Source organism: Leptopilina heterotoma, unplaced genomic scaffold (assembly GCF_015476425.1).
Source record: "Leptopilina heterotoma isolate Lh14 unplaced genomic scaffold, ASM1547642v1 Lhet_262, whole genome shotgun sequence".
Lineage (NCBI taxonomy): Eukaryota > Metazoa > Arthropoda > Insecta > Hymenoptera > Figitidae > Leptopilina > Leptopilina heterotoma.
The window spans coordinates 324,876-351,600 of NW_025110972.1; the positions used below are offsets into that span (position 1 = coordinate 324,876).

The 26,725-nt window shown below is 27.4% G+C and overlaps 4 protein-coding genes and 1 long non-coding RNA gene across 6 annotated transcripts in view; 2 read left to right on the plus strand and 3 right to left on the minus strand.

Moving 5' to 3' along the window:
• LOC122503438 overlaps positions 1–13,156 on the minus strand; it is a 223,986-nt gene extending 210,830 nt beyond the window's left edge. Inside the window, exon 1 of the mRNA XM_043613979.1 lies at positions 12,709–13,156. Coding sequence (XP_043469914.1) covers positions 12,709–12,779 — 71 coding nt within the window. The 5' untranslated portion in view covers positions 12,780–13,156. The remainder of the gene's footprint in view (positions 1–12,708) is intronic.
• LOC122503439 overlaps positions 1–26,725 on the plus strand; it is a 290,985-nt gene that overhangs the window by 184,228 nt on the left and 80,032 nt on the right. The gene's annotated exons all lie outside the window — the stretch shown is intronic.
• On the plus strand, positions 15,974–20,753 carry LOC122503441 (60S ribosomal protein L18). Its single transcript, XM_043613985.1, has 4 exons — positions 15,974–16,061; positions 16,195–16,281; positions 18,948–19,154; positions 20,365–20,753. The coding sequence occupies exons 1-4, from the start codon at positions 16,059–16,061 to the stop codon at positions 20,632–20,634; spliced, it is 567 nt and encodes a 188-aa protein (XP_043469920.1). The 5' UTR covers positions 15,974–16,058; the 3' UTR covers positions 20,635–20,753.
• LOC122503443 lies at positions 20,764–22,354 on the minus strand. The gene is made up of 3 exons (XR_006301749.1): positions 21,895–22,354; positions 21,293–21,341; positions 20,764–20,852 (listed from the first exon to the last, which is right to left on the minus strand). It is a non-coding gene; the product is annotated as an uncharacterized LOC122503443 (long non-coding RNA).
• LOC122503456 (L-lactate dehydrogenase-like) lies at positions 23,143–26,617 on the minus strand. The gene is made up of 8 exons (XM_043614014.1): positions 26,604–26,617; positions 26,388–26,517; positions 26,192–26,309; positions 25,739–25,912; positions 25,311–25,484; positions 24,911–25,028; positions 23,582–23,705; positions 23,143–23,316 (listed from the first exon to the last, which is right to left on the minus strand). Exons 1-8 carry the CDS (start codon positions 26,615–26,617, stop codon positions 23,152–23,154), a joined length of 1,017 nt encoding a protein of 338 aa, XP_043469949.1. The 3' UTR covers positions 23,143–23,151.

Consider the following 26,725-nt stretch of genomic DNA (forward strand, 5'->3'; position numbering starts at 1 on the left):
TTTCTCTCTTGTTTCTTTCCTACTTTCTTTTCTTCATTTTTTCTTTCCATCTTTCTTTGTTTTCTTCTATCTTCCTTTCCTTCAGTTTTTATTTCTTTAAATTTATTTACTTTTATTTATTATATTTTTATTTTTTTACCAAGAAACGCAATTTTTATTACAAATTAAAATAATTAATTAAATTAATTAATACCCAGGTGCGAATTTAGGTTGGCCGCCAGAGTTTGAAGGTTGGCCCAAGGTTGGCCTAACTTTGGCAAGCAAAGTTTTGGTTGCCAGAGTTTGCCCAACTTTGGCAAGTACTTGTGCCCACAGTTGGCCCGACTTTGCAAGCCAACCATTAAATGCAGAGTTTAACCAACCGTCGGGCCAACTTTGGCGACAAAGGTTGGCACAACTTATCCAAACGTAGTTTAAAAGACTTTCAGTTTTGGTTGGCCGAACTCTGGGCCACGGTTGGCCCGACGGTTGGCAAAACTATGTGAAACGCAGTTTAAATGACTTAAACTTTCTTGGTTGGCCGAACTCTGGGCCACGGTTGGCCCGACTGTTGCAGCTTAAATATACATTTTGCGTTATGCACTCCCATGTGAGCGTAGCGTAGTGGTCAGTGTATAAGTCTTCGGTGCGTTAGGTTAGGGGTTCGATCCCAGCGAGCGATAGATATTTTCGAAAATGTATGTATGAGATTGTGTTTAATAATAATAGGTAAAGGTTATATCTGATGTTCCCGCTAATAATAACCTGTTAATTGTTTAAATAATGTAGTTTTTTAATAATTTTTTACCTTTGGCTGTTGAAGTTGGCCAAACTTTGAAAATTGTGGTTGGCCCAACTTACGCATCTAAAGTTGTGCCAACTTTGGCGTCAGTCTTTGGACCAACCATTGAAATGTATAGTTGGCACAACATATGCATTGTAAGTTGGGCCAACTTCCTTATGAGTTGTCGGGCCAACCATCGTCGCCATTAGAGGGTCGCCGTTATCATCTGTATGGTTGGCCCAACCTCTGGCACGAGAAGTTGGACCGACTTTGTAAAAGTTGGTCCAACTATGGGCCGACCAAAAAATCGCACCTGGGTAATAGGGGAGACTGGGGCAAAAGGTTAAATTTTGTATAAATGATTTTTTTAGACAAGGGAGCGTTCACAAATGATGTCACGTTTTTGGGGGTATGGGGGGGTCTCTCCTAAACGTGACACAATGTATTTTCACATGTGAAATTCCATGAAATTGCGTGACAGGGGGGAGGGTTAAAATCCCGAAAAATTGCGTGACATCATTTGTGAACGCTCCCCAATATAATCCGCTTAGGTGCAAATATTTATATATGAATATTGTAGGGTAACTTGTCCTCTACAACTTTCAATATAAAAGTTTTTGATATTTTCGCATAAAATACATGTTTTGTCCTTTTTTGAAAATTTTGTTTTTTTTAACTTTTCGCCCCATGCTGGGGCTAAATGTTAAATTCTATTTCTAACCTACTAAAATTATTTTCTGATAGGTGTTAAGTAGTAGATGAGTTAAAGTATACGTAAACAAGTAATTTAGTTAATAAAAGATCTGTGTTTATTTAACAAAAGCTTTAGAACAGTTATAAAGTTAATAAATTAAAATTTCAAAAAAAAAAAATTTTTTTCTTGGTTTATTTCACGTGAACGGTCTTGTTTTTGAAAGAGTACTTTCCTAATGTCAAATAAATAATTATTAAACAAATAAACCCAAAAAAAACGAAAAATGTAAAAAACATATTTAACAACATGTAAAAATACATTTAACATTTCGCCCCAGGGTGCATTTTTGGCTTTAACAACAAATATAAAAAATCTGACTAAAGATATTCAGCAAATACCTTTAGGTATCTCTTAAGGGGACCCAAATAATGAAGTAAAAAAATCGCGGTGAGAATAAATGCAAAAAATATACTTAAAAGTTGATATTTTCTTTTACGAAAAAATTTTCAAAAGTAGGGTGAAAACAAACTTTAAATATGAACACAACAAAAATGAACAGAATGTCACATAACTCCGGGAATTAATTAAGAGTGATAACGCACCCTGCTATAATTAAAATTGCAATGTTCTAACTATTTCTGTTCGAAAGATAATGAATCTGGCAGCACTGGCAGGCAGTACTTCGCCAGTGTTAGACAGCGTTATCATTACAGCGTTATGCCAGTGCTGTCTGCCAGCGTAGCTGCGAGTACTGACAGTGCTTTTGTTAAATAAACACAGATCTTTTATTAACAAAATTACTTGTTTACGTATACTTTAACTTATCTACTACTTAACACCTATCAGAAAATAATTTTAATAGGTTAGAAATAGAATTTAACATTTAGCCCCAGCATGGGGCGAAAAGTTAAAAAACAAAAATTTCAAAAAAGGACAAAACATGTATTTTACACGGAAAAGTTTTCGGGCGAGCTGCGTTCTCCGCGCGTAGAGAAGGTTTCCTAAAAGAGAGAAGGCATATCGCCTTGTAAATGGGTGAGCTTCTCTCTCTACTGGGAACGCTGCTCACCCAGTGTTGGACGAGCTGCGCTGAAAGTCAGTGGTAGATACACGACTGGTAGAGCAGCTCGTCCAATGCTGGCCTGCTGCGCTATCTTTTTGCGACTATTGCTGCACCAAAGTGAAGTTGCGCAGCGTTACTAGAGCAAATAGAGTTGCTCGCCCCAAAACTTTTCCGTGTATGCGAAAATATTAGAAACTTTTTTATTGAAAGTTGTAGAGGAGAAGTTGCCCTACAATATTGATATATAAATATTTGCATCTAAGCGGATTATATTGTCTAAAAAATCATTCATACAAAATTTAACCTTTCGCCCTAGTCTCCCCTACAGTAAATAATAACAAATTTTATAATTATTTATTAATTTTTTTTATTTTTTTTAGTAAGGAAACAGTATTTTTTAGCAACAAAATATTTTTTTAAGTAACAAAATACTTTTGTAGTAATAAAAAAATATTTTTTAGTATAATAAAGAAATATTTTTTAGTAACAAAAAAATATTTATTTAGTAACAAAAAAAACTATTTTTTTTGCTTAAAAATAATTATATATGGCTTTTGAGTGAAATAGTGCGTTTTTGAATCAGAGAAGAAAGTTTAATATTTATAATGCCTTTAAAATTTTAATAATTCGGCGAGAAGATTTCAAGTTCATTAGCTTTCAATAAATTGTGGTTTGATTTGCTGTTAAATCGGCAAATAAACTATAAATCGTCAACTTATATAGACACTTTCTAAATGAAGCAGGCGAGGTGCCGTAATAACGAATCACGCCTCGATGCAATGCAGCTTTTGATTAGGGACACGATGATGCAAAGTTTCAAGATAGAAATTCCAAATTTCTTTTCTTGTCACTTGTATTTCAAAATTTTTTTATTGCCCTCCTTTTTTATTCATTGTTATTTTTATAAATTCAATCATTCACAATAGCAATAATATATATAGCAAAGAAGAAAAAATTATTTTTTTTATTTATTATTATCCTTTTTTGTTCCTTTTTGCTTCCTGGTAAAGGAAGGATTGTATTAACAAAATTTTCAATTGTGATTTTTTGACATATTTATAAACTTTATTTTCATTATACCTAATCTTTTAGTACGTTATGTACGAATGGTCACTGTCCGTATATAAATGTTATAAATAAATAAAAAATTTCGACGTATTTTGAACTCCGAAGTCCAAAAAACGGATTTTAAAAATTTGTCCCGATGTGTGTGTATGTGTGTGTGTGTGTGTGTACTAACATTACATTTGCCTCAATATCTCAGAACGAGAAAGAGCTAAAGACTTCAATTTTTTTTAAAATTGTAGATCTCCCCGGGGGACATAAAATGAGAGTATTTTCATCCCGATTCATAAAGTTTAACTATATTTTTTTTGCATTTTTCATTTTTTAAAAAAACGTTTTCTGGCCATAACTTAAAAAAAATGTTAGGGCACCTATAAATGTTTTTCTTTAGTTTTGTAGAGTTTTTTCAGACGTATCTTTTGAGCCTTCATTGAACATTTTTCGTCTATATTAGCCTGAGATATGAAAATTTTAAGAATCTAAAATTTTTAAAAATAACTTTTATGAAAATTTTTTTTAAATTATGTAGAAGTAACTTTAAAAATATTATTACTAACCTGAAGAGCATTAAAAAACACTTCGACTGACCTATTTTTGAACCTGATTCGGTCAGAAATTATCAAATTATTGGTATTTGAAAAATAAAAAATTGTGGAAAATATTATTTTTTTCAACATTCTTCCCAAGTGCGAAATGCCAAGACTGCAAAAACGGCCCATCATTGGTGCAGTAATGTCTGCCGAGAATTGGCAGTAGTTACTGGGCCAATGATGGCGCCGATGGTCACAATTTCAAATTTTTTAAGACTGGGCCAGCTCTCGGCCCAATAATGGCACATTCATAGCAAAGTTTATCAATGTTTAATGGCAAAAGACAATTGCCAGTGATGTGCCGACCATCGGCCCAGTAATGGCTCATTATTGGCACTTTAATGGCAAAAAATTTGTATCGTTCATGGCAAATTATAATTACCAGTATTGGGGAGTAGCTTGGCTCAATAACGGCACAATATTGGCAAAGTTGATCAATCTTTAATGGCAAAATTCAATTACCAGTGATGTCACAAAGATCGGACCATTAATGGCACATTAGTGGCACTTTAATGGCAAACATTTTGTATCTTTGATGGCAAATTATAATTGCCAGTATTGGGGCGTAGCTTGGCCCAATAACGGCACATTCACGGCAAAGTTGATCAATCTTTAATGGCAAAAGACAATTGACAGTAATGTGACGAAGATCGGCCCATTAAAGGTACATTAATGGCATTTTAATTTGGTAAAATTTTTTTATTTATTTATTTATTTTTTTTATTATTTTTTTATAAATTTTAAGAAACATTCAGTTATTCAATAAATTATTTATTTTGTATTTAAATAATTGAATAAGCTTGAAAAGGATTCAAATTAAAATATTTGAAACTTTGAATTTTCTATATTTTTAACTGTCAATTTTAAAGAATTAATTTTTTTGAAAAATGCCGTTTAATTAAGTATTAATTTAAAAAAGAAGTTATTAATGTTTTCAAATAATTTTACAATTAAAGAAATTCGTGAATAAATGTAACAGAAACCTTTTTTTTGAGTAAAATTTTTCCTTTATTATCTAAAAATTAAGAAATTTTCAATTTCACTTTCAATTAATATTTGCAATTGACAAATAGAATTTATAAACATTTTTTTCCTTTATTTTTTTAAAATCTTTGAATTTTTCTTAAAGCAATTGTAATTAAGAAATAGAAATGATGCAAATTATTTCCTTAAGAAAATTTATTGAATAAATGAATGGTTTTTAAAATTTAATTCTCATAATTCAATTTTAAGAAACATTTAGTTATTCAATAAATTATTTATTTTTGCATTTAAATAATTAAATTCTCGTAGAATTTTCTAGTAAAAATTTATTTCAAAATGGATTCTAGTCAAATTTTTAGATAATAATTAAATATTAAAAATATACCATGAATTTTGATATTAAAATTTTTTTAAATTCAATTGCCAATGATGTGACGAAGATTGGCCCATTAAAGGCACATTAATGGCACTTTAATGGCAAAAAATTTGTATCTTTCATGGCAAATTATAATTGCCAGTATTGGGGCGTAGCTTGGCCCAATAACGGCACATTCATGGCAAAGTTGATCAATTTATAATGGCAAAATTCAATTGCCAGTGATGTGACGAAGATCGGTCCATTAATGGCTCATTAGTGGCACTTTAATGGCAAAAATTTTATATCTTTGATGGCAAAATATAATTGCCAGAATTGGGATGTAGCTTGGCCCAGGAATGGCACATTAATGTCTATCATTTTGTATCTATGATGGCAAATTATAATTGACAATATTGGGACGTAGCTCGGCCCAAGAATGGCACAGTATCGGCCAGTGTAGTGTAGCTTATAAGAACCCTTTTGCTTCCTCGACTTCAAGTCAGAGTAGCAGAGTGATCAGAGTGTTAAGCTGTGGTGCGTCAGGTTCAGGTATCGATCCCCGCGAGAGGTAAGAATTTTTCAAATATTTGTAAGTTTGCGTTTAATTTAGGGAAATAAGCCGTATAAATGTTATAAATTAATTAGTTAATTAAATAAAAAAAAATTTATTTTTATTTTTTTCTAATTTTGTCAACACTGGGGGAGTAATGGCAGCCAATATTGGGCCATTAATGTCTGCTGAGATCTGGCTGCCAATAATGGGCCACTAATGTCTGCCGAGATCTGGCGGCCAATATTGGGCCATTAATGTCTGCCGAGATCTGGCTGCCGTCGTCCAACCGCTGTTAACACCACAAGAGTCGGCGCAAAGTCGGGCCAATATTGTCTGCCAAGTCTCGATGCCAGCTTTGCCAATACTGGGCCAGTGTTGGGCCGCGTTGGTTTTCGCATTTGGGATTGTTTATTAACTTATGTGTAATTATTAAACTATTATAACCATCTTATAGAATATATAAAAACACATTTTCTGGACCAAGATTTAATGATTTTTAACTCTTTTATAAATAGTAATTTTTATATTTCAATTATTATTATTTCTATGAGGAAGCAAAGTGTTCATGAAATGAACATCAAAATATTATAAAAATGTACAACTTGGCAGCGGTTTTTATTTTTTTATTATTTGTTTTGTTCTTTCTTTTCTTCTTTTCTATTTTATTGATATTTTGAACGTTCAAACGAACGGCGTTATATTTTATACTTCCTTAAAAATTGAATTCTATTTGAAAACATTTTTTTATTAATTGTGGAAAATTAATTCCTTATCTATAAATGTTGAATTTTTAAAAAAATTTTATTCTAGTCATTTTTGAATATATATTTAAATAGAAAAAAATATTCGTTCATTTGAACGTTCAAAACTAGAAAAATATTTTGTATTTTATTTATATTTATTATTTCTATTAATTTATTTAATTATACCTATAGCAAAAGGAAAATTAATAAAAATGGAAAACAATTTTTTTTTATTTGGAATTTAGTTTGTTGATTTTGTAAAAGAAACTTCAAAGGCTATTTTAAAATAAAATTTTCAAGAGGTACAATATGGGTTTTCTTTTTAAAAAAAAAGAAAAATATAAATAATTGTTTTCGCCGAAAGAATTTTATGAATAGCAATCACGTCGTTGAATCATCAACGTCAATTATTATCGTCACCTGACGGCTACTAAACATTTTTTTAAAGCGATTAAAAAATCATTTCGAAATTTTCACACTAAATGCGGATATAATTTTTGAATTTTCCGATAAACATAATTTAATTTCTATTCATTATTGTCATTGTACTCCATTATCTTCACTCTATTGTTATTAATAATAAAATAATAATTTTAATCATAATTTACAAAGTGGATTTCTTCTAAATAATAATTTTATTCATAATTAAGAAAAAATTTTTTATAAATAATAATTTTAAGTCATAATTAACAAAAAATTTTCATAAATAATAATTTTAATCATAATTAACAAAAATCGTTGTTTATAAATAATACTTTTAAGTCTTAATTTACAAAAAAATTTGGTCTCAGACTGAATTTACAAATAAAAAATAGCATCAAAAGTGGCAATTTATAAAAAATAAAAATTATTTAATAGAAAAATAAATATCACGGTTTTTTTATTTCTAAATTTACTCCGAAGCCTTTGTCTCGGGCTAAATTTAGAAACAAAAAAAAAAGTATAGAAAGTGTCAAAAAATGTTCAAAATAGTTGCAAATAGTCATCGCACTATATTTATTTCTATATAATTATTATGCGTTTTGTGTTTGAGAATAAAAAGCGTTTTGCACTAAAAAGACAATTTAAATTTAACATTTTTTGAATTATAAAAAACTTGTTGACGGAGAAAATGAATTTTTCTCCACTTGAGAACGCCAAGGTCACCACCAGATGTCAGGAGAAATTCCAAGAGAGCAAACTGCCATTTTGCGGTGACCTTGGCGTTCTCAGGTAGAGAATAGCAGCTCCATATTGAATTTCAAGATATTCGAATAAATATTCGCTTTTTGGGCAGAAAAAATGTCATTTGTAACTTATTTATTAAAATAGTAGCTAAATACTATTATTTATATCATATTTGTATAATTTATTTATTCATTTATTTCAGTGTCTTCTGAAATTTTTTTTCGGCTTCTTTTGCAAGCGTCCTCAGAAGGCACTCGCGGAATCCTTTCTCAAGGACTTGAATGCTCCTTCGTTTGAAAAAATAAAAGATATAGGAAACGCGTATGGGAGCTTTAAGGTACACTCTCACCTCACTGCCTGCCTGCCTGCGCAGGCAGGCGCCATAAGAGTGAGAGAGAAAAAACATTTAATTTGAATTTTCTGACTCTCTTACTCTTATGTGTTACCATGTCAACCTGCAGGCAGGCAGGCAGTAGGAGCTGTGCTAGCGCCTTTAGCCATATATTATATGTATATAAGTTGTGAACGCGTGCGACTCTTTGAGTCGAAAGTTAAAATCGTTGCACAACAATTTTACCTCTATACCGCGCTACTGGTTGCAATATCGCAATATCCTTGTCTCTACTATAATGTGCTATACTGTTTTAAACACGAGGTGCTTGTACTCGAGAGCACTCTCGTTTACTAAACGCGGTCGACATTCGAATCCATAAAAGTTTGTTTTTCTCTCCCTGTCTCTCTCACTGTCTTACTGACTACTATATGTATATATATATATATATATAAAGAAAATAGTCTAGAACAACGGAAATAAAAATTAATTTTTTATCATAAAAATAACTTTTATATTCTCGATCGATTTTGATTAGAAATCCTGCGAATTTTATGGTTTGATTTCTTTTTCTTTTGCATTTAAATTTGCAATATCGTTAATTGTACTATTCCTTTTTTTTATTTTTTTTTACTTTGTGAATTATCTTTCAAATTAGTTCTGATAAAGTTGATATTGTAATTGGTATAAAAGGAATTCAAGAACACTGATAAAATTCGAAATTGTTTAAAATTAAAACAACTTTAAATATAGAGAAGGAAAAAAAATATAATTATAAATAAAATATTCTGATTATAAATAAGGCGAAGATAAACAAAATTAAAAGAAAGAAAATTAAAATAATAATATCAATTTGAATTTATCACTCGGTGTTATTTAATAATAATGATGACTTTATCGATCACTCCGAGTCATTTAAAATAATGAAAAAAAATTAAGAGAAAAAAAAATTTTTTTTTTTTTTTCTTAACGTTTCAACGGCACAGCCGTCCTCTTCAGAAACATTGAAAAAAAATATAAATAAAAATTTGGACATTATTAAACAATTTGTCGATTGTTAAAACGTCTCGCTTGACACGATTGCTAATAGTTAATTATTAATTTTTTTTAAATAGCGTTATCAATTTAATGGGAAGAAAAAATATTTTTCGAAAAGAAAGAAAATATTTACTATGTCGAAATTTTTAACAAAAATTATTTTTTACGGTTAAAAATAATCAAACAAAAAAATTAAATAGTTAGACCCTACTAAAAATCCCTGTATAAGATCTTGTACAAGAAAATGCACACGTTCAGCAGCTGAACTTGTACAAGTTCTGGTTAGAAAATGTACAATTTCTTGTACCAGGATTTGGAACAAGTTCTTGTATTAGAACTTGTACAAGAAAATAAACTTGCACATGAACCCGTACAAGATTTTGTACAAGATCTTGTACGGGTTCATGTGCAAGTTTATTTTCTTGTACAAGTTCTAATACAAGAACTTGTTCCAAATCCTGGTACAAGAAATTGTACATGTTCTTACCAGAACTTGTACAAGTTCAGCTGCTGAACGTGTGCATTTTCTTGTACAAGATCTTATACAGGGATTTTTAGTAGGGGAAAATACCAAATTTGAAAACAATGCGAAAAGATAATTAAAAAATGATAATAATTATGATTTAATAAAAAATTAGTGAATAAAAATAAAAAAATTACGATGGTTACCATTAAATAAACAATAGGGAACATTATTGTAAATTTTCGAAAAGCATAATTTGAAAAATATTAATGAAGCATTTCGTGCGAGTAAATTTTATAGTCTTATCAAAACAAGAACATAAAATCATGTTGTAAATTGATATACATTTTCGTATGTATGTATATATTTATAAAAAGTGGGAAAAATTAATTGAAAATCAAATCGCAAAAAATGGAAATTGCTTTACTCGACTGTAGCCAAGGCTGACTTCACTTGAAACTCTCCTCTCATACACATTCAAATGTGTACCTTAAGAGTGTCAAGTTAAGTTTATAAATTGCGAGAAAAATGTCATTTGTTGAAAAGTGAAAAAATAATAATTATTATTGTTGAAAGTATTAATAACTTTATCGTCGATAATTCATTATTAAAAGTTTTGTTAATTTATACAAATTAGTAAAGTTTATTTAAATTAGAAAAATTTATTCAAATTAGTAAAATTTATTCAAATTAGTAAAATTTATTCAAATTAGTAAAATTTATTCAAATTAGTAAAATTTATTCAAATTAATAAATCTATACAAATTAGTAAATTTATACAAATTAGTATAAGTACAAAGGAATTTAGATAAATACAAAATATTCGGTTTAAATTATTTAAATAATATCGAGAAAAAAATTTAAAAATAAAAAATAAAATTACACAAAAAATTTAAATTCTCTTTAAAAACTGAATGAACGAAAAATTTTATTATAAATCAAATTTTTGATACTTTCGCTATGGGAGAAAGAAAAATAATAACCAATTTTCTTATCTTTTCAATATTATATTTATGAAGGAAGTAATAAACTGGTAAGAAAAATTTTTACTTGTCCATTGAGCTGTAGACGATTAATACAAATAAATTTTTTTTGTCAAGCACAAGAAAAGGAAGCTTATGCAAGACATATAAATATGAAAATAAATGTTTGGTGCTTTATCAAAAAATTGAGTGCCTCTCGCTTTCTTCTGGACACTTTTTGTTTCACACAAGTTTATAAAAAAAATATAATTTTCAACTTTTCATATTATAATTTTGGACCAACAAAAATAAAATTCGCTTCTTTCTTCTATTTTGAATTTTTCTTAAACACCTATACAAATTTTAAATATCAGAATACTTTTGTCTATTTACGTTTCAATAGACACACACACACATTTGTAAATATAGAAAAAAAAATGTTTTATGATGTATGAGAAATCACGATTTCATGCGGTGAAAAAAATTCTTTTTAAAAATATTTTATTGTTTCTTTTTATATTTATTACGTTAAGTGACGTTTATACAATATTTTTTTTTCTTTTTGTTGAATCGAAATAATCTTTGGACACATAATTTTTCTGAGAATTATGTAAAATTTATATAAGTTTAATAATATAGAATATATGATTTAATTTATTTTGCTTTTATTTATTGTAATTAAGGAAATAATTTTTCTGGTGAATAATATAGAAAAAAGAAAATTAAAAAAAAACTATTATTTACAATCCTAATACAAAAATATTTTTTATTGTCACTTATTAATAATTAATTTATTTTTTGTTTTTTAATAAGATAGTACAATTTTGACACAAAAAAATTGTGTTACACCAAATTTATTTGGTGTTAATAATCTGTAGGATTTTTTTGATTTGGAAAACGATTTTGCAAATTGTCAAGAAATTATTTTCCTTTCTAACATTTATTGCTGTTAGATTTTTTTGCTTTAAATTCTTCCCTGTGTGGAGGAAATTATTGTTTTTGCAAAAAAATGAATACCTATAAATTAATAAATTATTAACTAATTAGTTTTAATTGGTAAATAATTTACTTTTAGTTTTTAAATGAATTGATAAAAAAATGAAAATAAATATTTTTTTCAATTACAAATTGAAATTTAGTTATGTCAACTACATTAAAATTCATTATCTTTGCGCAACAAAAATTTCAGTTGTTTTCATTGAACGTTGAAAAGGGCAAAGTAAATGTTGTTTTTGATATATTCAAAAAATTTATTGTCAATTTTTTTTTTTAACAATTTGGTTGACAAAATCAAATTTTTTTTCTGGTGTTGTTTACTGGTTGAGTAAAAATGTTTAGCTTAAAATAATTTGGTTTAAAATACGAAATAATTTTGTTGGAAAAACCTAATAATTTCGTTTGAAACATAAATAATTTCGTTAAAAAACCAAATAATTTCGTTGTCGTCTTTTTATTGTCGTGTGGAAAATTTATTTAAAAACAAAATTTTTATTGCAGCTAAAAAAAATTTCCCAAAGTAAATTTGGATTAAAAAAACCGAATAATTTCTTTAAAAATTTTAATACAAATTTCGTGAAAAACCCAAATTCGTTAAAAATCCAAATAATTTCGATAAAAATCCAAATTCGTTAAAAGACCAAATGATTTCGTTGAAAATACAAATAATTTGGTTACAAGAACGAAATATTTTTTTTCCACCTAAATCAAATGGTTGTAAACAATTTTCGTTTTCAGCGTCGTCGAAAAATTTATTCTACAAACAAAATTTTGTTTTGACAAACCAAACAAAAAATCTTTGTTTTGGTTTATTTTGCCCAAAAAAACATTATTGCACATCTATTAATCAAATCGTTGTTTTCTTTTACGTTTTCTTTCCGATATTAGTTTTCGTTTTCAGATTTTCGTTCCAGATAAAAAATGAGAGGAGAACTCACTTTATCAGGATCCTCCAGAAGCAGCCAAAGCTGGAGCCATTTGGCACTTCGCTGGCGTACGATATAGTCATTTCCGGTCCGACCGGGAAATTGGAGCACACCTAGTTTCCTTCCCCCCCTCCCCTAAAAAAGAGGTACCACCGAAACTTCCGGTCACCTCTTCACAATATTTCCGTTTTTTTAAATTTTTTAAACGGAAAACAAAAAAAAAATTTTGAGCACTCGCGCACAAAGCGGCGCGCGAGCCGCGCTCAAATTTTCAGTTTATTCCGTCGTTTAGAGGGTTGCGTTTCTTTTTCCGAATTTTTTTTCCCTACAAATATTTTAATCCGAAGGATATCGCGTCAGTAGATCTAACATTGGGACTAGACTATTTTTTTTTTAAATTGGTGGACAGAACCAGCTGACCAAAGAGACGACCGAATGTCTACTGTTTAAGTTTACCTGGCGAACGTCAGGACTTAGCGGAGAACGGGCCCGAGTGTGCCACCACTACCTGGGGACCAGGTGCGTGTCATTTAGGTGGGAAAAACCCGATTTAAAAGTTGTTTCGTTTTTTGTGTGTGTGATGATTTTCTTGTTTTTTCTCTTATTAAAGAAGTATAAATAATTTTTCGCTGCGCGCAAAAAATAGGAAATATATTTTTTTATTTACTGAAGAAATTATCGTAGAGAAGATATTTTTTTTTAAAACCCTTTATTGTATGGGAAATTATTTTTGCCGCGAGGGATTTAATCGACAGGGAAATGTGTGAACGCACCTTAAGAGGGTGGACGACACCCTTAAGACTGACGATTGAGTAGAAAAAATTCCAGTCATAATGATTCACGATTTTATTATTAAAAATTAATTGTTAAAAAATTTGTATTACAACTTATTTTGCTTTTAACAATTTTATTAACAAAAAAAATATGTTAATGAAAAGAATAATAATTATTAATGGTAATTTAATTTACAAATTACAACTCTGTGGTATTTAAAAAAAACTATTGAATTAAATCTTTTAAGGCCTCGTAAAAAATTTAATTCATCAATAATAATTATTATAATTATAGTAATTAATATGATTAATAATAATTAAGGAAATTCTCATATAAATATGATTTATAAAAATCAGTACGGCACTGGATTTGGTTTGCAGATTGCATACCTAATCGCTTGGGAATGAAAAAAAGCATTTTGATGTTAAATTCTCGATTTAACGAAGTGACATCTGGCAACGGATTTTAAAGGCTTTGATTCACCTTCGTTGTGGCCTAGCCTCAGGCAAAAATTACAATGTCCTTCCTGGGTACCATCATCATCAATCTACCATCTCTGCACCTTTCCCCAAAGGTCACTTATAACATTTCCCTCATTCTTCTCCTTATTATAATAAAAAAAATATCAATTTCTCATCGGCAATTAGAAAATTCACTCATTTTCCCTTATTTTTATACCAATAAAATTTTACTCTTTTTCAATTTTTATTTTTTATAATAGTTACAAACAAAAAAATAAGATTTTGAACAAAAAAAATTTTTCAAGTTAAAAAATTAAAATCAAAATTTTTTTTTAAATTTTTGCTTCAGAAAATTCGAATTTTTGAAAAAATTTTCTCTGATTTTAATTGTTTCTACTCTCTAAATCTGAATTAGTAATTTTCTACAAATTAAATAGTGCGGATTCGTTTACCAATTGAATTAGTAACAGTTTTTACTAATCTTTAGTAATTTTCAAAGAATGAAAGTTTTAGTTTTCTTTCTTTAGTTTCTTTCTTTAGTTTAAAAAAAAATTTTTTTTTTTATAAACAAATTAATTTTTTTAACTTTGGGCCGGATTTTTTTTTATTTTTTTAAAATTTATATATACCTTATAATATAGAGAAGATTTTTCAAAAAGTAAAAAATACGTATCTGTTTTTTTTCGATACAGAATAGAAAAAAAATTTATTTTTGGCCGATTTTAAGAGGTCGACTTAAATCTCACGTGGAATTGTCCATATATATTATATATCACTGGATGTACGAATGTTTAAATTTTTTAATAATTGTTAATAATTTTATACTAGCAATTAGTAAAAAACTACTAAAGATTAGTAAAAACTGTTACTAATTCAAATTGGTAAACGAATCCGCACTAATTCGCAGATTTAGAGAGTACTATTGCAGTTTTTCTATATAAAAAAATATTTCTAAAATTTTTTATTGGAATATATTTGAATTATTTCACAGTGAAATTATATTGGCACTATTCTAAAATATTTGGTAATGAATTAATAATACTTCATTAATTGGTAGATTTTAATTTCATATTTTTATGGAATATTTTTTGCAAAATTCCAAGAGACTTTAATAATTTTAATATTTTTGAAATTGAAAATATTTTTGATTGAAAAAACAAATGAAATATTTTCTTAATTAAGTAATATTAAATATCAATTACTATTTATTATTATTTACTTATTATAAACTAATATTATAAATATTATAAACAAATAAATTATTATTGTTAAATAATTTTTTTTTATAATTATTATTTTATAATACAATTATACAATTATAATTATTAACACAATTAAATAAATGATTTTCATATTTTTTTAACTAAAAATATTAATTATTAATTACCCTAATTATTTTTTATTATTATTACCTACTAATTAATTATTAATATTAATTATTATTAATATAAATTTTAATATTTTTAAAAGTCTGAAGGAATTTGTGAATTATAAATTTTTCTGAGTAAGCGATATTTATTTTTTAGTTATTATTAATTATTATTTATGAATTGTTACAAATTGCTAATTATTATTAAATACTAATAGGTACTAAATTTTATCAATTATAATATAAATTTTTATTCTTTAAAAATATTGCTGGATTAAATAATTAGAATAGTTTTCTAATTAAGTAATATTAGTTATTAATCACTATTAATTACCATAATTTATTAATATTATTTACTAATTATTAATTGTTATTAATTATCTTATAAATTTTAATATTTTTTAACTACTGCTAAAAAAATTAAATAAATATTTTTCTGATTAAATAGTAATAATTAAATATTTTATTAATTACTGATTGTTATAAAATACTAGTTATTTTTAAGTACCTACTAATTATTATTATTTAGTACCTACCAATTAATTTTAACTGTAGATTGTTTTTAATCGTTATACAAAATTTCCAAATAAATTTTATTTTTTGAAATTTCAAAAAATCGCGGGTAACCATTTTTTTGAAATTTGTGATACTACGTGAGACATGTGCACGACGATGCGCAACATGCGCAAAAATCAGCTGATCAGCGTTGTTGTGTTGTGTCAGTTTCTAGTTTCATCAGTTTACTTTTGATTGTCAAAATGGTAAGTGGCTAGATGTGTGACTATTTTAATCCAGAAACATCGAATATATTTTAATTAATTTTCCATTATTAAATACGTAAGTAGAAAGAAATGAATTTATATTTTTTAATTAACATTTTATTTTTGTTCATAGGGTATTGATATTAATCATAAGCATGATCGCAAGGTGCGACGAATCGAGCCAAAGTCACAAGATGTTTATTTACGTCTTCTTGTCAAGGTATTGTTTTTTTAAATTTCTCTCATTTTTTTCAATTATTTGGTTTCAATTGTTTTTTAATAAGAGAGTTTTAATAGTGATTTAAATTTGGAGGTGGTATTTGTTTTTTTCTTTTCTACTTTAGGTAACATAACCTCAAAGATAGGATTTGAGGTTAGACTTTAGCATTCTAGTATATTTTTTCCATGAATAAAATAAATTTCTTTAATTTTACACTTTTATTGTAGGGGAGACTGGGGCGAAAGGTTAAATTGTGAAAACAATTAAAATTCATTATCTTTCGAACGGAAATAGTTAGAGCATTGCAATTTTAATTATAGAAGGGTGTTATCACTCTAAATAAATGTCCGGAGTTATGTGACATTCTGTTCATTTTTGTGGTGTTCATATTTAAAGTTTGTTTTCACCCTACTTTTGAAAATTTTTTCGTAAAAGAAAATACCAACTTTTAAGTATATTTTTTGAATTTATTCTCATCGCGATTTTTTAGGTCCTTATTTGGGTCTCCTGAAGGGATACCTAAAGGTATTTGCTGAATATCTTTAGTCAGATTTTGTATATTTGTTGTTAAAGCCAAAAATGCACCCTGGGGCGAAAAGTTAAATGTATTTTTACATGTTGTTAAAAATGTTTTTACATTTTTCGTTTTTTTGGGTTCATTTGTTTAAAAATTATTTATTTGACATTGGGCAACTACTTACTCTGTCAAAAAACAAGACTGTTCACGTGAAATAAACCAAAAAAATTTTTTTTTTTGAAATTTCAATTTATTAACTTTATAACTATTCTAAAGCTTTTGTTAAATAAACTTTCGCCCCAGTCTCCCCTACTAATTTTTTTGTTTTTACTATTATTTCAATTTAATATTTTTTCAATCAGTTACTATTTTAAGCAGTTTAAATTTTTTTTTTTAATTTAATTAAATTAAATTAAAAAAAAACAAATAAAACATAACAATCAGAAAAATTTAACTAGAACCTAAATTAAATAAATTTGGAACTAAAATTTATTTTCTATAAGTTTTGTTAGTTTTTGTATTTTATTTTCAAAAATCATTAACTTAATTCAATTATTAGCGAACTGCACTCTGTCTCAATCTAATTAATTAAGAGATTGATCCAATTTGAAGGTTCGCTACAGAAAAATATCAACTTTCATATTCTGGCTTTTGTTTTTTTCCTCAAAAGTCAATTATACTAGTTGATACAAATTATGAAAGTTTAAGTTAAATTCCAACTAATTTTAGCGTCAATTTAAATTTTCATTTACACTAAATTTAAATTGAATTCCCACTAAATTTAAATTAAATTCAAACTGAATTATAATTAAATATTTATTTTAGATTTAGTTATTATTTTATTATTAGGGGAGGGTGGTCCCATACCGACCCCCTTATGTTTCTTGAAGATGGTACCACTAAAAAATTCGCCAGTACCATCAGTCGAACACTTTCACAACACCAACAACTGGGCCACAGGTTTTATCAATGCGTTTGATTTCATTTTAAAGATTCAAGCAATATTTGATTTTAGCATTGTTTAAATTAATTTTTGACCTATACGGAATTCGAGCTAACAGTGTTTTTTGAATACAGGAAAATTTTTACGAAATTAATTTTGATTGTGTATGACCTTAACTTCAACGCACAACATTCAAATTAAATTGACTCCATTGATATAAGTGATTGGCAAAACATTTTGTGAAAATAGTGGGGGTGGTCCGAAACCGACCCCCATATTTTTACATTGTAATTGTTTATTCTCTTCTTCCTTATTGTTCACATGAAGTGAGGATAGGTTTTGCATATTTACTTTTATTTTTTAGGAATTTATAAAATATTTTACTAACAATCACAGCACTTATTACTTAACTTTAATTCTCTTTTGGTTAAATATTTTATTCATTGTCAGTTGTGAAATGTTCTCGACAAGGCGATATGAATTAAGAAAAGTTGTACTTTTCGACATCTTTGGAAGCAGTTAAGTACGAAAACGAAAAAGAATTAATAACAAAATTCGTATATATTTTATACTAGAAATAGGGCGAAAATTAAAACAGGCACTGTTTAACAATTTATATTTATTATCATTTTAAAAAAGGCCTTACAATTTATTTAAATAAAGTAATAATATTAATTCAAGTTTAACTATGTCAACATAACTTAAAGACATAAATAATCTCAGAGTAAAGTTACTAATGATTCATTTATTTACCTTTTTGTTCAGAAAAAGGTCCAAAAATGTATTTAAATGAAGTCAAAATAATTTAACAGTTCATTACAGACTTGAATTTTATTTTAATTACTATCAGAATTTGATATCTTGATTATTCTTGAGATTTTCCCCCAAAAAAATGGGGGGTCGGTTTCGGACCACCCATTTTGAAAAAGTTAAAAACGCAAATTTTCGCTTTTTCTTTAGATCTTTTATTAATGACAATCAGAAACCTCGGCAACCGTCAGAAAACATTGAAAAATAGTTTCTTTACTCAAAAAAATTTTGACGAAGACAAAGAAACACATTTTTGGCACATTTTTAGCCTTTGCACTTTAGGGGGTCGGTATGGGACCACCCTCCCCTATTATTGATTTAGTTATTAAATTTTGTTAAATTGTTAAATAAATTTAATTTTGTCAATATAATCGAAACATTTGAATTTATTTTCAGCTCTACCGCTTTTTGGCTAGACGAACAAATTCGAAATTCAATAAAATAATTCTCAAGCGTCTATTCATGAGTAAAATTAATCGTCCACCGATTTCCTTGGCTCGTATTGTTCGATTCATGAAGAAACCAGGCAGGGAAAATTGCATCGCCGTTATTGTCGGTACCATCACTGACGATTCACGAATTTTCGACGTTCCAAAACTAACGGTACTCGAAAAATTTTCTTCACTTTTTTATATAAAAATTCTTTTACAAAATTTTTCTATGTAAAAATTTTATTTGCAGCAAAAATAATTTTATTTCTACCCAAATAATTCTAATTAAATAAAAGAATAATTTTCTCAAAAAGAAAAATTGGAGAAAATTCTTTTAAAAAATTTTCGTATACACTACCGTCGGGAATTATCGGTACGGCTGCACGCGCAGGGCCCAAAAACATACCAATCTTCAAATCACGATTTCTTTGTAAATACAAATGTCAGAAAATTAACAAATATACCAATCGAAAGATTATTAAATTCTACGATTAATGATATGCAACTGAAAATTTTAATAATTTATACAAAGCTTGCAGCAATCTACAAATTTGACAAAAAAAATTTTAAAATAAAATTTTTTTAGAAATTATTTCAACCCCTGCACATTTTTTAAAAATTGTAGGAAAAATTTGAAACTTATATAAGTGTAATCATTGAAATCTCATCTTTAATTTAAGACCAAAAGAGTTAAAAAATCTTATTCGGTTCGTGAGATATCATTATAAACGTCCGAGCATGTTTTTTGACAAATGCATTGAATTAGTCGATTTTGAACGTTTTTTGGATGAAAATGCTCGGCCGTTTATAACGATATCTCTCGAACCGAATAAGATTTTTTAACTCTTTTGGTCTTAAATTAAAGATGAGATTTCAATGATTACACTTATATAAGTTTCAAATTTTTCCTACAATTTTTAAAAAATGTGCAGGGGTTGAAATAATTTCCAAAAAAATTTTATTTTAAAAATTTTTTTGTCAAATTTGTAGATTGCTGCAAGCTTTGTATAAATTATTAAAATGTTCAGTTACATATCATTAATCGTAGAATTTAATAATCTTTCGAATGGTATATTTGTTAATTTTCTGACATTTGTATTTACAAAGAAATCGTGATTTGAAGATTGGTATGTTTTTGGGCCCTGCGCGTGCAGCCGTACCGATAATTCCCGACGGTAGTGTACGTATAAATTTTATTTCTTACAAAAAGAATTTTATTTATCAAATAATTTTAATTAAATAATTAAAGAATAGTTTTTACAAAGAAAATTGTTCTTTTTTTCGAAAAAAAATATGAGAAAATTATTTTTTCCAAATTCGTTGTTGAAAACTTTAGGAACTTTTTGTAATTGTTTATTATTAATTTTTCTATTAACTTTTAGGTGTGCGCTCTTCGCGTAACGGAAAAAGCGAGAGGCAGGATCCTTAAGGCCGGCGGTGAAATAATAACTTTCGATCAATTGGCATTGCGAGCACCAACTGGACGAAAAACAGTTTTAATGCAGGGTCGCCGTAATGCTCGCGAGGCAGTGAAACACTTTGGACTAGCTCCTGGTGTTCCACGTTCGCACACGAAACCACTCGTTCGTTCAAAGGGACGTAAATTCGAACGAGCCAGAGGCAGAAGAAAGAGTTGCGGCTACAAGAAGTAAACAGATCGCCAAGAAAAAAAAATAACCGAAAGAAAATTGAACAATTTTACGTATGTATAAGGTTTTCTATTATTGTCAACACATACACAGAGGAAATAAATATTAATACCCATTACAAATGCAAAGTGTCCTCCTTTCTTTTCTCAGAAAAAATGTCTACAATTTTTTGTACTTTAAGAAGATACAGGGTTGGTACGCAAACTGGAAACCTGGAAAACCTGGAAATGTCAGGGAATTTTTATCGAAATCCTGGAAAATTGTTGTTTTCTAAAGTTATTGTGTTTATTCTTGAAATCTAATTTCATTTAAATATTTTTAAATTAATTTAATTTTAAAAGAATCGCCTTTACAATTTTCATAAGTAGATGAATTTCAAAAGATTTTGATTTAAAATTTTGTAAAATTTCAATTTTAAATGAAATTTAATTAGAAATTAAAATTTAAAAAAAACTTCAAATGATTAAATATTTATTTAAAAATTAAGTTATTGATGTTTTCGAATAATTTTCGTTTTAAAAACCTGGAAAAGTCAGGGAATTTGAAAAGAGCAAAAGCATGGCAATATTAATTTTCTTGTGCGTTATAAATGTTAAAAAATATATTAATAATACATTCACAAACAAATGAGACATTTTAGACAATATTTTTTGGTTATTACCATGGTAACATCGACAAATGGGACACCCTCGGTAATTGGTACACTTGCCCTATAAACAAATCTTTCAACAATTATTTTTGAATCATTTTTCTATTTAAATTTTCGAAATAAACAATTAAAAAGATTTTGAATAATTAAAATTTTGTAAACTTTAATTGAAAATAATTAATTTTTTTCAATTTTTTATTTTGTTAGAAATTTTGAAGAATTTTAATTGAAAATTTTCAAAATAATTGAATTATCAAAAATTTAAATGAAAAATCTTTAAACGTAAATTTAAAAATCAAAATCAATGAAAATTAGCTTCTAATTTTTTAAAATTTAGTATTTTCAGTTCATTTAATTACATATTTTCGAAAATTCAAATACATACAAAAAATAATAACATTTTAGAATTATAAATTGGAGGTTTTTTATGTTGTGGCCTTTGGTCAAGAAATGAGAAATTTTATATTATGTCAGAAATTTAATTTAACTCCAAAATGCTATCACTATGCATTTCAGCATTTCACCATGAACATGGATCTTCAGGTCTACAATAGTAATACAACAATTATGACACATACAAAATACATGTTGGATTCTTAGGTTAGGTTACATACCATAATGATTTTTAGAGCAGAATTCTCCTTATTAAATAATTAAATTAATTTTATATAAAACAACAGTACTGCACGGAGAGAAAAAACAAGGCTTTTCCCCATGAAAAAATATGCATTTAACGCGTGAAAATTATCACAGTAAAAATGCAGGACGCTCACGGGTTTTCCCGGTGAGATTCTTGCAACGAGCTAAGGCCAATAGGGGCTAAGGCATGGCCTAACCGCTAAACGCAAGAAATTCATCGGGAAATCCGGTGAAACTCCTACCTGAAAAAGACATGAATTGAAGTCACAGGGAAAAGCCTTGTTTTTTCTATCCGTGTGGAGTTCCACATCTGAAATAATTTTGCATATAACCTCCAATTTATATATAAAGGTCTATAATATCTCAAAAATTTTAGAATTATTTTTAACATTTTGGAGAAAAATATTAGGTTCAAAATATTTAATTAAAATTCATCAAAAAATTAATTATCTAGTTTTTTTTAAATAATACAAAAATTCTTTTAAGAAATTCAATTGTTTTCCAAAAATTATATTAAAATATTTTTAAAAACTACCTACTAAATTCTTAGAATTTTTTTATCATAATTTTTTAAGATTTAATTATTTTCGAATAAAGCAAATGACGAACCTTACTTTTACTACACTGCTAAGGGGTTAACGAAGAACTTTCGGAAAATTATTTAAAGTAATTGATTAAGAGATGAAGTTTAGTTAAAAATTATAGAAAATAATTGAATTCAGGAAATAATAATAATAATAATAAAATAATTAAATAATAATTGTAATTTTTAGAAATTATTAAAATTCATAAATCTTACTCATTTTCCGTAAACTTTCATATTTTCCTGTAAACAAAATTTTGTCAGGGAAAATAATATTTTAATGTCAGTAAATTGTCAGGAAAATTGATAAACTGAAACTTGTGACCACCCTGATTTTTCTTCTCTAAAAAGAAGAAATTCTCCAAGAAGAAATTTTTTTCTTCTCTATTTATCTATTTTTCTTCTCTAAAAAGAAGAATTTCTCCAAAGAGAAATTTTTGTTCTTCGCTATTTATCTAGTAACGTATTTCTTTTCTAAAAAGAAAAATTTCTCCAAAAATATAATTATTATTTGAAATAAAATTAAACTTCTCGTTTTATTATTTGGAAAATATTTTTCCCGAGGGAAATATTTCTCGATTTATTAAAACGAAAGGACAATTTTCTTTTTACAGAAAAGCAAAATTTAATTGGAGGAGACATTGAAAAATTAGAGTTTTATGTTCTTTTGTATGTTTTGTACAACGTTCGCGGATGTTTGATATAATTTTCTTTCTAATTCCGTCATTCGTTGACGGACAACGTGTGTTATACCATTTTCCCCGACGACACAGGGAATCGAGAGAAATATCTCGTGACAAATATCGTAGTGACCCTGTAAAATGTTTACTGAATTAGTAAAAAATTTTAATTTAAAAGTCCATTTAAAAAGTAGGAAATAAAATCAAAGCTTTTATTTTATTAAATTCTAAAATTTTTTCTTTTATTGAGTGAAATTTATTATTTTATTTAATAAACTATTCTTTTATTAAATGATTTATTCTTTTATTAAATGAAATTTATTCTTTTAGTTAATAAAATAACTGAGACAATTTTATTAAATAAAATTTAGTCTTTTATTTAATAATAAATAAATATACCTGCATGAGGGTGGAAACTGTCTTTATTTGGAGAGTATTCCGAAGAATTGCACTTGTTATGTCAGCAACCGCAAGACCAACGGCAGTATTTGAATATCCTTTCAAGCATCTGACCGTCGATCCACTGGAAATTAATTAAAAAGCGTGGAATTTAGAACTGATGACAATTTTTAATTTTCTATTTATTTAATTTCAATTTTCTTTCTTTAATTTTCCAATTAATTTATTATTTACTATGACAACTATTATATAACTAAAAAACGGACTATTATTTGTTCTAATAATTATTTATTATAATTACTACAAGGAAAAAAAAAGTTCCCAGATATTTCAGGAATTATTTCCTAACTCTTGGATACGTGGTAACAGCTCTGAACTAGCGACGAACATTCAATGGTAATCAATGAATGTTTGAAAGAAATTCGGGAACTGTATTAGAAAAAGCTGTAAATAGTCCAATAGACTTTTTTTCATTACTTTCTCATGTAAAGTTCATGGCACTGGCCGCAACTGTTTCTGAAATTTTCGGGAACTCGTCAAGGAATCTTGGTGCGCAGAAACCCAGTGCGCACCAGTCTCAACAAGTCTCACAGTCAGTAAGACTTGCGTGCCTTATATATTTATTTTATGCTGAGGTATTTAACGTTCCTGTTTAGCTCAGCTGGATAAGACGCCGGACTTCTATTCTCGGGTACGCGAGTTCTGTTCCAGCCGCCGTCGATTTTTCTCTCATATGGTTTTTTCTATTTCAGAAACTTAATAAAAAATAAAAATTGTATGTGACCTTCAAGGATAAATGTGTGTGTGCGCACGTGTCAAGGAGGGGAAGTGGGAGGGGAGAAGCAGAATCCATTTTTTCTTGCATTCGCCTAAAGGCCTAAGCACAATAGATTCGCGAAAGTCGTTCGCGAACGCAAAGCATGAGTTAGAAAAGGACAGAGATATATTTGTGTCCTTGTCTATCTCATGCGTCTCGTTCGCGAACGACTTTCGCGAACCTATTGTGCGTTGGACTTTACTTTTCGATTTTCTTGAACAGTTCCCGACTTTTTCAAGAACAGTTTGCCGAGAAGCGGTGAAATAGGTATAATTTGTAGAGAAATAGTAAATTACATATTTAAACGAGGCAACCTTTAGTTCTCTGTGAACTACCCGCCGTATCCAAGAGTTAAGAACAAAGTTCCCGAATAATCTTCGAACTTTTTTTTCCGTGTATTATATAAAATATATATATATTAACTATTAATTAATTCTAAACTATTAAATTAATTCTACTAATTATTTCAATTAATTAATTTAATTCTACTGATTGAATTTTTGAATTATTACCATTTTACAACATCACTGAAGACGTCTTTCCAATTTTCTTCGTCCGTTTCTAATCCGATGTTTGGCAAAATATCACGAAATTGTACTCCCGCGATATTCACTCCAGACCACAAGGGAACTAATTGATTTTTAAAAATTATTTTTTTTGAATGATTTAATTTTAAAAATTAATTAATTTGTTGAAAGTCAATTTTAAAATTTGATTAATTTGTTGAAATTAAGTTTTAAAATTCGAATAATTCGTTGAAATTAAATTTTTTAATTTGTTGAAATTAAATTTAAAAAAATTGATTAATTTAATGAAAATTAAATTTTTAAACTTTACTAATTTGTTGAAAGTTGAAACAAAATTTTTGACGAAATATTAAAATAATTTTATATAATTAATAATTACGAATACCTTGACTGTCCCCATGTTCGCCAACAATATGTCCATGAACTGAGGAGGGAGCAACGCCAATTCTATCGGCAATCATGTAACGAAACCTGGCGCTATCTAGGTGCGTCCCACTTCCAATTACTTGATTAATTGGCAGACCACTCACCTTCCATGTTACCCACGATAAAATGTCAACTATCATTCACAATTTTTTTTCAATTTAAAAAAAAATCAATATTACAATTTATGGAAATAAAATAAAATATAATGAATTAATTAGATAATAGTAATTAATAAGTATTAAATTAGTAAATTAAAAAAATTAATTAATGTAATTGTAAGAAATAATACATTAGTAAATTAAAAAAATATAATTAATATCATTTATAATAATTATAATAAATTAGTAGATAAAAAAATGAAATTCTTTCTTTTCAATAAAATTTAACCTGGATTTGTAACGACAAGAAAAACAGCATTCGGACTATATTGAACTAAAGGTGGTATTATATTTTTGAGAATATCCGCATTTTTCTGCACCAAATCTAATCGACTTTCCTTCTTTTTTTGACGTGCACCGGCCGTTATTATTATCACCTTCGAATTACTTGTTACACAAAAATCTTAAGAAGAGCAAAAATTATTGTTTCTTTTTAATATTTTATTTCTAAGATTTAAAATTAGAAATTTTTATCAATTCCCACTTCTAAAGGAATTTATTCATAATTTTTCTATTATTAAAATCTAATTAATTATTTCATAGTTTTAATTTAAGTATTTAATTAATTAATATTTCACAATCTCAATTTTCGTAATCAATTAATATTTCATGGTTTTAATATTCATAAATTAATTAAATTTTTATGATTAAATTATCCCCAAGAAAAAAAAGAAAAATTCACCTGTATCGTAATCAATTCGTGGATTGTCGAGAAAAATTGAACCCTGACAGTAATCCATACCCTCGCCTTCTAATTTTTTTGGAAAAGCGTCCACCATCGCTAAATGATTCGTTATTCTCTGATAATTTTACAGACGGAAATTAATATTTTTTTTTATTAAATTTTCTAGATATGAATTTTGCAATTATTTCAAAACCTGAAAAAGAAGAGCATTGGCGCAAGCAATTCCCACCATTCCTGATCCAACGATTGTAACTTTATTTCGTGAATCTCGCACAGTTTCTGAGACATTGCAAACAAGTTCTTCCTTCAAACAAGGTTGAGGTCTGTTAAAAAATTATTATTATTATTATTATTATTATTTTATTAGATATATAAATAAAATTTAATGAATAAAAAAATAATTAATTACAATAGTAGATACATATTTGTAATTGTATTTCGAAAAAAATGAATTATAATGATAATTATTTTAAATAGTGGCCAAAATTAACAAACATATTTAAAATACAGTTTATTTTTAACTTATTTTTA